Below are 11,772 nucleotides of genomic sequence, written 5' to 3'. Positions count from 1 at the left end.
AGTTTGTATTAATATTTCTGCTGGCTGAATTTTCTATTTAATCACCTGTAATCCTCCATTCCTATGTGGGTAACCAAGAAACTTCCAACCCATCTCTCCCCGTCTTGAGAGAAACCCAGAAAGAAGCCTTGGTCTCTGCTTGACCCCGGCACAATATACAGGCTAGACGTACTTCTTTCCTGATATATCATGTGAAATGCAGGGCTGGATGAAGCACAAGCTGGAGTCAAGATTGCCACGAGAAATATCAATAACCTCAAATATGCAGATGACACCACCCTTATGGCAGAAAGCGAAGAACTAAAAAGCCTCTTGATGAAAGTGAAAAAGGAGAGTGAAAAAGTTGGCTTAAAAATCAACATTCAGGAAACTAAGATCATGGCATCCACCTCCATCACTTCATGGCAAATAGATGGGGAAACAATGGAAACGGTGAGAGACTTTTTTTTTTTTTTTTTGGCTCCAAAATCACTGCAGATGTTGACTGCAGCCATGAAATTAAAAGACAGTTGCTCCTCTGAAGAAAAGCTATGACCAACCTGCTGCTGCTGCTGTTAAGTAGCTTCAGTCGCGTCCGACTCTGTGTGACCCCATAATCGGCAGCCCCCCAGGCTCCCCTGTCCCTGGGATTCTCAAGGCAAGAACACTGGAGTGGGTTGCCATTTCCTTCTCCAATGCATAAGAGTGAAAAGTGAAAGTGAAGTCACTCAGTAGTGTCCGACTCTCAGTGACCCCATGGACTGTAGCCCACCAGGCTCCTCCCTCCATGGGATTTTCCAGGCAAGAGTACTGGAGTGGGGTGCCATTGCCCTCTCCGTGACCAACCTAGACAGCATATTAAAAAGCAGAGACATTACATTGCCAACAAAGGTCCATCTAGTCAAAGCTATGATTTTTTTCAGTAGTCATGTATGGATGTGAGAGTTGGAAAGCTGAGCGCCGAAGAATTGGTATTTTTGAACTGTCGTGTTGGAGAAGACTCTTGACAGTCCCTTGAACTGCCAGGAGATCCAACAAGTCTATCCTAAAGGAAATTAGTCCTGAGTACTCATTGGAGGACTAATGCTGAAGCTGAAACTCCAATACTTTGGCCACCTGATACAAAGAACTGACTCATTTGAAAAGACCCTGATGCTGGGAAAGATTGAAGGTGGGAGGAGAAGGGGACAACAGAAGATGAGAAGGTTGGATGGCATTACCGACGGGATGGACAAGAGTTTTAGTAAGCTCCAGGAGTTGGTGATGTCCAGGGAAGCCTGGCGTGCTGCAGTCCATGGGGTCGCAAAGAGTCGGACACGACTGAGCGACTGAACTGATTAATTGACCCCGGGACTGGGATGGCTCGGCGCCCCCTACGGGCCAGTTGAGGCGGCCGAAGCCACCGGCAGGAGACGCCGAAGGGACCGCGCGGTATGCAGTCGCCCCGCTCGGCCACCTCTCCTCCAGGCAGCGGCTTCTTCACGGGCTGTGTCCCGCGCATCAGCTATTTGTTTCTGTAAAGGAAGCGGAGTAGTCTCGAATCCCCTCCGCAGGAATCCATTGGGAAGAAAGGAGCTGAAGGTCCGGCAGGAGGACCCTGCGAGTCGGGCAACTAGGGGCTGCTCTTGGCCGGCGCCATCGGGAGTTCCTTTTAGAGTTGCCTGTGAGCAAGTCAGCCCAGCCAGCCGGGCTTGTGTAGCCGCTCCGTGGCAGCAAGGCTTTTCCAGGGTAGATGCCTTTTATGAGCTAAAAGGGCTTACTCCCTGCGACCTCCGTCCGCCCCAACTCTCCCCACCCGCATCTTGTGCTACACCCAAAAACCTACACCATGGGGAGACTTTTCTGGTGGTCCAGTGGTTAAGACTCCGCTCCCAATACCGGGACTCAGCTTCCATTCTTGCTGAGATAAATAAGATCCCACATGCCCTGCGGACCCCCCGCCGCTCAGTCAAGAAGAAAAATAAGGGTCGGGTGTGGAGTGAGGGTTTGGGGAGAGGCTAGGGGAGAGAGATTCTCGTGACTAGGAAAAATAAGGGATCCTCAGGCAAGAGAAGCATTTACAGGGAAGACTTTGGCAGAGCCTCAAAGCTCCGGAGATGTAGAGTGCAATCCACTTCCCATGTCAGAGCTGGGAGGAACCTAGCTATCCAGGTGAACAGGGGCCCCGTTCTTACAGCCCACACAGATGGGCCTGATGGAGTCCTTCTTTTGGTAGTGGCAGTAGGGCGGCCGGGTTCCTGCCTTGGCAAAGCAGTCTGTGACGCTGACGTCGTGAGAGCTGTTGTGGCAGCTCAGCAAGGAGCCGCTGCTGGTACAGGGCACAGCTGGACTTGTGCAGAAATCTGCTATGGTGGCCAGATCCTCGTGAATGAAGGTGTTGATCTGCTTGCATCTACCCCTGTGGATCAGCCACCGTCGCCTCATCATCACATCGCAGTATCGGTGCTGTCCCCCAGGAACCCATGACCTGGGGTTATCTATGTGCCGTCTTGAGAAGGGCAGGCCTGAAGCGAAGACAGTTAGCTCCAGCAGGAGGAGGAGGAGAAGGGTCCACGTCAGATTCATGTTCCCTGTGAAAGCAAGTCAAGGAAGGCTGAGGTCAAGGAGCAGGCTATGGTCCCTTTCCCTCAAGATAACTGTTTCTAAGAACTCTTGGCCCAAACACTTAATGTTCCTGATGGCCCCTATTGTTTTATAGTCACTAAGTGTCCAACTCTTTTGTAACCCCCGTGGACTATATAGCCCTCCAGGTTCCTCTTTTTATGGGCTTGTCCAAGCAAGAATACTGGAGTGGATTGCCAGGGGAATCTTCACAACCCAGGAATCAAACCTGCATTTCTTGCATTGTAGACAGGCCCCTAGCTATGCTTACTCTTGTACTCACAGAAATTACTCTTCTCACATCCCCTTTCCACTTCACTGCCGCCCCCCGCCCCACCCCAACTTCTTTTCTCTGAGAAAGTGATGAGGAGAGAAGAGAAGGACTTGCCAAGAAAGAAGGTGCCTTTCACCCACTCACTCCTTAATGGGTCTAACTCTCCAGTGATTTTTCTCCTTACTCGAGTAGTTAACCTAAAGATATATCTCTGAAGTGTTTGCATATATCAGCCTCCTGATTCCGCAGCTTATGAATGAAGCAGGTGTTTCTGCCAAACCTTCCCTCCAGTGGGTGAGCTTGAAGGGTAATTGACAATCTATATGCCTTGCATCTTAGAAAATATTTCTACTTTCTTAAATTACTTATGCCTGTTTTAAATTTTGTTTAAAAGAAAGTGGGTGTGCTCAGTTCTAAGAGAGTGAACTTCATGTTTCCCTCTCCTAGTCCTCTGCCCCATGGAGGCAGAATAAAGACTCTGGCTTCTCTATGTGTAAGGAGTAAGGACTGGGTGTCAGGTTCCTGTTTCTGGGTCTAATATGCCGATTCCTTTCTTGAATACCTGAAAGTCTCAGGGCAGGGCTTTTGCAGAGCAGATGACATCCATGGAGACAGATATGTCCCTCTCAGCGGTGAATATTCCTAGCAGAAATGGAACCTTCATTGCCTTCCCTCTTTCCTCTAATCCTATAGGAATTATATTATGGACATTTTCTTCCCAGACCATAATGGGAAGGCCATTTGGAAAACTCTCAGATATGTCAATGATCTTAAACAGACTGCTTCATGGGACTCATTTCATGTTTACTATTTCACACCCAGAATCTTTATCAGCATCACACAGGGTACCTATGACATCACTACAAATATGAAGAAAGAAACCTGTAGTTTGGTGCCTGTCTTTCACAAACTTGCTCTTGGAGGCGGGCCACTTACCCCATCCTACTCATCTCTAAAGTGAAGATTATAGACTAGAGATCTCTTTCAGTTCAGTCATTTTCTGTCTTTCAACCCCTAATAAAGCATTGTTTGTGTGTATGAGTCCATGTGTGATTTTCTGTGTACCCTATTGGCTTATACATGTTCAGGTAGGGAGAAATATTTTGTTTGCAAATTGAGTTTCCCTTTGTGATTTGTTAATCCAATTAAATCTAATTTTTCTGAAAAACACTTGTTAGTGAATTTAGGCAAAAAAAATTTTCAATCACTTTTATGTAAAGATTATATTGTTTTTCTCTCCACAATTTATATTTTTGTGAATGTTCTTATTGTGGGAGAAGCTTTCTGAGACTTGGGTCTGCATTTCAGTAAGGGAAGGAAAGAAATCAATATACACACCTTCCAGAACTTCAAAATCAGCTAGGCTAGCAGACCTGCTAATGAGGGTGGGGGAGGGGCAGCTGCAAGTTGTAGTATAAGTAGATTTCATAGATCTTATATTGATAGGTCTCCTTGGTAGATAAGCCTCAAAAGCCTTTTGTCTAATTCAGCAACAAGGCAAGAGCTGATAACAGCAGTCAGGAAATTGAGTTGGGATATCATAACTAGATTTCAATATCCTTTAACTTCTGCTTGATCATTAGCCAAGAAAAGAGGAACTGTCTCTTTTTTAACTTTACTATCCTTAGCTATTCTTGTTTAATTCACACAATAGTTCTGACAAGTATGTTATTATTTACAGAGTTCACAATTTCCTGTGTTCATGGCCCTGCATAACTGGCCATATGGCTTAAACTAGCCCACCCTCTGGTGTGTTCCACGTGGCCAAGTGTCAATAGTACGTAGAGCATATCACGTCTCAGAAGCAGTAGAGATCTGATTCAAATCAAGATCCTTTACCTGACCACAACTTTTTTTTTTTTAATTTATTTGGTGGTGCCAGCTCTTAGTTTTGGCACCCGGGATCTAGTTCCCTTACTAGGAATCGAACCAGGGCCCCACTGGGAGTGTGGAGTCTTGCCACTGGACCACTAGCAAAGTCCCTGACCCTAACTTTCTGAAGAGGGCATGTGGCAGGCCTCAGGACTAAGAAAGGTTTAGAAATTTATTCTCCATGAAAAAACGTGTCTTCATGTTGAGGGGAAAAGGTCCCTTTGAAGTGTTATACTAACCCAGTTCTCTGAAAACAACCAAGAGGAAAAGGCACACTACCTAAAATTAGTAGTTGTGATTAGTGGCACCCTGCTTATTTAACTTCTATGCAGAGTACATCATGAGAAACATTGGGCTGGCAGAAGCACAAGCTGGAATCAAGATTGCCGGGAGAAATATCAATAACCTCAGATATGCAGATGACACCACCCTTATGGCAGAAAGTGAAGAAGAACTAAAGAGCCTCCTGATGAAAGTGAAAGAGGAAAGTGAAAAAGTTGGCATAAAGTTCAACATTCAGAAAACTAAGATCATGACATCCAGTCCCATCACTTCATGGGAAATAGATGGGGAAACAGTGGAAACAGTGGTTGACTTTCTTTTGGGGGGCTCCAAAATCACTGAAGATGGTGATTGCAGCCATGAAATTAAAAGACACTTACTCCTTGGAAGGAAAGTTATGACCAACCTAGACAGCATATTCAAAAGCAGAGACATTGCTTTGTTAACAAAGGTCCATCTAGTCAAGGTTATGGTTTTTCCAGTAATTATGTATGGATGTGAGATTTAGACTATAAAGAAGGCTGAGTGCCAAAGAATTGATGCTTTTGAACTGTGGTGTTGGAGAAGACTCTTGAGAGTCCCTTGGACTGCAAGGACATCCAACCAGTCCCTCCCAAAGGAGATTAGTCCTGGGTTCATTGGAGGGACTGATGCTGAAGCTGAAACTCCAATACTTTGGCCACCTGATGCGAACAGCTGACTCATTTGAAAAGACCCTGATGCAGGGAAAGATTAAGGGTAGGAGGAGAGGGGGACGACAGAGGATGAGATGGTTGGATGGCATCACAGACTCAACGGACATGAGTTTGGGCAAACTCCGGGAGTTGTGATGGACAGGGGGGCCTGGGGTGCTGCGGTTCATGGGGTCGCAAAGAGTCGGACACGACTGAGCGGCTGAACTGACTGACTGACTGATCAGTGGCAGTTACTGAGCGATATGCAGACTCAGCAACTAAAATTTATGTGAAGAGATTTAGTGTAAGGTAAAGGTGCACAAGTGGAAAACTGTGGACAGACCAATCAGGAGAATCATAGAAGTGTACTCCAAGTACAATTTTAAAGGTGGAGAGTGTGGTTGCAAATCAGTCATGATATTGTGTGAGTCGCCTCTCAGGACACTTGTAGCAAGCGTGATGGGCAGTATCTGAGTGAACAGGATGTGATCAGTAGGTAGGAGAGTGAGTGAAAACCCCTGGACTATTGCCACCTTCACCAAAGTCAGGGACTATTCCTCCCTAGTTGATCCCTTGTGGTGAAAGAGACTCAGGGCACCAACATCTCCCGAATCTTAAAGATAACACAGGAATGCGGATTTTTATGTGAATGATCCCAATTTGAAGAGTGAATATCTAAAACCCAGTATTAAATGTACAATTGTATATGTTGAACCAGAGCAGGTTTTTGAGCCAGCTGCATCCCCTGTGACCACAGTGTATGATTTTTAGTTCATATTATAGACAGTTAAGTACAGGTCCTTCTACCCAGGGTGGTTGTCAGCATCACAGAAGGGCTAAACTACATTTAATTCATTTTGACATCCTCATCTCTCATGAAAATTCTTTTCACAAAATATACATGGAAAAAAACACTTGTTTCCTGATAACAGATATTAATGCATTTTAGGCAGGACAGGATTTCCAGCAGAATCCTATTAGCACCGCTTACTCCTTGGAAGGAAAGTTATGACCAACCTAGACAGCATATTCAAAAGCAGAGACATTACTTTGCCAACAAAGGTTCGTCTAGTCAAGGCTATGGTTTTTCCTGTGGTCATGTATGGATGTGAGAGTTGGACTGTGAAGAAGGCTGAGTGCCGAAGAATTGATGCTTTTGAACTGTGGTGTTGGAGAAGACTCTGGAGAGTCCCTTGGACTGCAAGGAGATCCAACCAGTCCATTCTGAAGGAGATCAGCCCTGGGATTTCTTTGGAAGGAATGATGCTAAAGCTGAAACTCCAGTACTTTGGCCACTTCACGAGAAGAGTTGACTCATTGGAAAAGACTCTGATGCTGGGAGGGATTGGGGGCAGGAGGAGAAGGGGACAACAGAGGATGAGATGGCTGGATGGCGTCACTGACTCGATGGACGTGAGTCTGGGTGAACTCCGGGAGTTGGTGATGGACAGGGAGGCCTGGCGTGCTGTGATTCATGGGGTCGCAAAGAGTCGGACACGGCTGAGCGACTGAACTGAACTGAACTGAGTCCTATCTAGGTCACCATTATGTCAATGTTTATTTAAAGACATCAATGGTAAAATAATTGCATTTCTAGATGACAGAAATATAGAAAGACAGTAAAAATAAATAACCTGGATTAATTTTCGTGGCAGACTGTACAGTACCATTTAAGGACCTAATCTAGTTTTCTAACTTAGAGGTTAGACCAGAGATTTAACATCTCTTACCTGAAGGCTCTTCATACCTTAATACATTTTTCCTGTCTGTACAGTGTCCCACACCATCTTCTAAGTCTAGAATGCTCATTTATTCCCTAAAGTCCCTAAACGCTACTTATCCTTTATAACCCTGCTCAAATGGACATTTCCTCTGGAAACCTTCCTATCCCTTTGTCTGAAGTGCCCCTCAAAAAATGTCTTCACACAATGTTTTTACCTCTATCACACTGTAATAAAATCACGGGTGTACCATAATTTTTCTCTGCTTCTCTGAGGACCAAGAGTATGTTTCATGCATCAAGTTATACGCTATGACTTCCATAGTTCCAGGAAGGCAATGTCTTATCCACTAATGCTCATTTTATAAATTAAAAAAGTTTTTTCCTGTTAACAATGAGAAATGAAATGTACTAGAAAGATAAATGGTGGCTCTAAGGCAGACTGTTTTGTAGAAAATATCACAGATTAAAAAGAATGCAAGAATTCAAGCTCTAGCTTGGAATCCCCTCTTTAATACTAAATGTTCATTCTCTGGTAGATCTTACAGACTTTCTTTTAGGTGTTTAAGGTTATGCTACTTCACAGGAAGTGAGAGCAAAAATCAGGCCAGGGTAAAAACAAAAGAAAGAGAATTCAGTGCATGGGAAGCAGGAAAAAAAAAAAAAGACAACAAGAACAGAAACTCATAGATGCAAACTAATTGCTTATAGGATTTTGTGCAATGAGAAATCCAGAGCTCAATTTTCCAGCACAGGGAGGTGAAGAGATAAAGAATATTTGGGTGAGAGGGAACCGGGACGATTACTAAAAATTAAACGGAGACCTGAATTCCTCTTGTGCAAACAAGCCTCCCTGACCCTTATTTGCTGAGTACTGGGCCTGCCTTTATGTACTTTAGTCTTTCAATGTGTTGCCCCCAAGCTAAGTTATAAAATCTAAGGCCATTCTGCAGCCAGTGATACTTTTTATCTGAAAGTCCAGACCCAGTGGCAGAGCTGGGCCCTGAACAATCCTAGATTGTTCAATTCTAGGCATCTGCCTAGAATTAGGTTTCCTACAAGAGAAGCAGCAGTGGTGTGTCCCTGGGGACACACAGATTGGCAAATGATGAAACAAAGAGGCTCATTGCATGAGTGGGCCCTGTGCCAGTCTGCGGGTTTCTTCATGCCCTAGACTCAGAACCCTCATGCTTCTGCTGGCCCCACCCACAGGGACTGCTCTATATCTCCAGTCCCAAGGATGGGGGTACACCAGCTGCCCCTGAGCCCCAGGACATTCAGCTGGATCTGTTCTCACAGGAGCCACAGCAGAGGTACTGGGTAAGACAAGGAGCCTTAGGGCTTAAGTTAGAGCCCAGGGCACAGGACAGACTTTGGGGTGAGGAGAAAGGAACTAGAAACACAGTGACAGCCGGGGTCTGCTGGGTGAATGAGGAGGGACTGTACTATTAGTTGCTGGGATGCAAAATATACCCTTCTTTTCACAGGAAACATGGTTCCAATACAGCAGGATTCTCGGCTTCGTCTCATTTTGCTGCTGGGGCTCTTGGGAATGGTGATCTCACTCCATGCCCCACCTCGTACTTTAACCCGGGCTCAGTGGTTTGAGATTCAGCACATAAATATGGCCCACCCTCAATGTAATGCCGCAATGAGAATGGTTAACCGTTACAGAATGGTATGTAAAGGTAGAAATACTTTTCTCCACAGAACATTTGCTTATGTAGCTCGTATTTGTAACACCCCAAATGTAACCTGCTCTACATCAGGCAGGATGAACTGTCATAATAGCTCAGTCCAAGTGCCTGTAACCTACTGCAACCTCACAAGAAATGCAATGAACTACACAAACTGCCGTTACCGACGGACAAGGGCACGGAGGATCTTCATCGTTGCCTGTGACAACAGATCACCTCGGGACAGTCCCAGGTACCCTGTGGTTCCAGTTCACTTGGATAAGATCATCTAAATTTGGGGTCAGCACTTTGGCCTGTGCTTACCTGCCAAGCCCCATGGTCATAGCTGCAGTCCTATCCCCCGATCTTCCCAGGAGATCAGCATCAGTCCTCATGGCACCAGCCCCACTGTGCCCTTTAAGCTTTGCTCAGCTGAAGCTACATATGTACCCACAATAAACTGTACAACATTACACACAAGGCTCTGTGTGTCTGCTTGTGCCCTTCTGTCGTGTGGCTACATCCTGGTCTACAGGCGTTTCTCCTTCTCAACAGAGATTTGTGGGAAAATGAGAGACATGAGGATAAGAGGTTCCTGTGTCTTGAAGTTGTGCAGACTTTTCCTTCTCTCTGCTGTAGGGCAGGAAACTGAGGCTTCCATTCATAGCTGACTATTTCAGTATCAGGGGGCACAGAGTAGAAACACATGTATTTTATTCTGATCGAAGAATCATACACTAAATGATAGCAGTAAACTATATGGTGTAAAAATGAAAAGAAAGGGGAATATCATAATTGTGATAAGACCAAAAGAAAAAAGCAAATTTTAGGCTCAGAGATCCATTTTTAAATAAGTATATCAAATCTTCAGGTATGTATGGTCATCCTAGGGGTGGATCTGGAGTTTGAGTCTAATGTGGAATGATATAAAGTGTTCGGGTAGTACATGATCAGATTCTAGTACTACCTGGAGAAGGGGTGACACCCTTTTCTGAGAACTTCTATGCCCTGGAGGAGGCAGCAGCCTGTCATGTGGTGGAGAAGGTCAGGAAGGAGACCTGGAATGAGGCCCTCTCCCAAGGATCGGTCAGTGGCTCATTCACATTCAGGTCAGGAAGGGGCACAGGCTCCAGGACTCTGGAAATAGACTGACAGAAAGGGAGGCCGACAACGACAGCCCCTACTCTCCCTCCATCCCAGAGCTGCACTCAGGAATCAGTGAGGAGCAGGAAGGGAAAGCTCCTCACACACTGGGGTCAGGAGCAGCATTCAAGGGATTGCTTGGGAGACAGGCTGAATCTTTTGCAGGACTTCATGCAGAATAAAACAGAGGTGGCTTGTCATCAAATCTGTACCTCTGTCCTTGAGTCTGGTGTTTCTGACTTCCTTTATATCAGCTCCTTTTCCAGCTCCAGATATATAGCAATTTCCTTTCCTCCCACCCCCCTCATATGATCATTCATTCTTGCTCTTGGTAGTACTGCACACACCAGCTGCACCGGAGCATCTTCTCTGGAGAAGCCATTGGAAGATTTGTTCCTCTGGTTGGAGTTATTGCATGGAGACCCTAGGTCTGGAAAATTCTGGAGCTCAGCAGAAACCACTGACTTCAGGTTAATAAACAGTGGAAAGACATGATCTCACTCTTCCAAATGCTTTGGAGTAACAGAAGGAGGAGCTGGAATACTGCAAGGCTGGAGTCACATTGGCCATGATGCAGGATGTGGTGAACCTTCTTGTCTCTACAGAGCATGTGTCTCTTCCCAGACATGGACACAGCCTCTCTAACAGTTAACTCAGCTGCCCCATCATTCTCTGCCTTGTGTCGTCTTCCCCTCACCCATCACTCATCCCTTCATTCACTCAACAGATAACCGATGTGCAGGTATTGTCTTCTAGGTAGTTTTCTAAGGTCGTGCGGATGCAATGTAAACAAAGATACACTCTTGCCCTTATGGTGCCTCTTCTACTGAGAAGAATTGAACTTAGAAAATTATTTTTTTCAGGTGATAGGTGTCAGGGAGGAAAACTATACTGAGGAATAAAATGTACAGCTATCTCTCCGTATCTTCAGGGAATTCGTTCCTCAACCCAGAAGATTTCAAAATTCACAGATGCTCAAGTCCCTTATTAAAAAAGGGTAGGACTGTTGGCCCTCCACATCCACGGGTCTCACATCCACGCAGCAGGCCACCTGTAGTGGGTCTCAGTTAGTTCATAGAAATCAATCTGCAGTGTGGTTGTCAGGGACCCAAAAAGGAGTAAATTCTGAGCAATATGAGAAGTTGGTCATTCAGAAACTAAGAGGATAGTCACTCCGAGAGAAAGCATTCAAAGGGCCTGACATGAATATAGATTAGTCATGTTAGAAAAATAAAAATTGGTTTTACAGGACAAGAGCATTTTAATCATGAGCATTAATGATAGAGGGAAATGAGGCTCAGGTGCTTCATACCTGTGAAGATAGGTAAAGAGCAATTTCTTATGGGGTACCAATGGAGCATGTCAGATACTCTAATAATGTGACCTGAAGACGAGTCTGCCAGCTGTGCAGGAACTGTGGGACAGTCAGGAACTCATGCTACCCAGGCCAAATCCCAGAGGCAAGGGATAAGGTAATGGCAACACAGCAGAAGAAGAAGTGCAGATTTGGGATTCTGTTTTCAACTTCAAATGATCAGATTTTAATGAAGG

The 11,772-nt window shown here is 45.3% G+C and overlaps 2 protein-coding genes across 3 annotated transcripts; one reads left to right on the top strand and one right to left on the bottom strand.

Annotated features, from left to right (window-relative positions):
• Positions 1-2,009: 2,009 nt before the first annotated feature.
• On the bottom strand, positions 2,010-3,653 carry LOC133255947 (ribonuclease pancreatic-like). Its single transcript, XM_061430597.1, has 2 exons — positions 3,417-3,653; positions 2,010-2,549 (listed from the first exon to the last, which is right to left on the bottom strand). Exon 2 carries the CDS (start codon positions 2,542-2,544, stop codon positions 2,119-2,121), a length of 426 nt encoding a protein of 141 aa, XP_061286581.1. The 5' UTR covers positions 2,545-2,549; positions 3,417-3,653; the 3' UTR covers positions 2,010-2,118.
• A 4,243-nt stretch (positions 3,654-7,896) lies between these two features.
• LOC133255350 (eosinophil cationic protein-like) lies at positions 7,897-9,553 on the top strand. 2 transcript variants are annotated; one of them, XM_061429816.1, is made up of 2 exons: positions 7,897-8,715; positions 8,890-9,553. In XM_061429816.1, exons 1-2 carry the CDS (start codon positions 8,643-8,645, stop codon positions 9,369-9,371), a joined length of 555 nt encoding a protein of 184 aa, XP_061285800.1. In that variant the 5' UTR covers positions 7,897-8,642; the 3' UTR covers positions 9,372-9,553. The 2 variants fall into 2 exon arrangements, with proteins under 2 accessions (XP_061285800.1, XP_061285801.1); XM_061429817.1 differs by having other exon boundaries at positions 8,642-8,722.
• The last annotated feature ends 2,219 nt before the right edge of the window (positions 9,554-11,772 follow it).

This window comes from Bos javanicus, chromosome 10 (assembly GCF_032452875.1).
Source record: "Bos javanicus breed banteng chromosome 10, ARS-OSU_banteng_1.0, whole genome shotgun sequence".
Taxonomy (NCBI): domain Eukaryota; kingdom Metazoa; phylum Chordata; class Mammalia; order Artiodactyla; family Bovidae; genus Bos; species Bos javanicus.
This window is presented reverse-complemented; position numbering and strand designations above follow the sequence as displayed.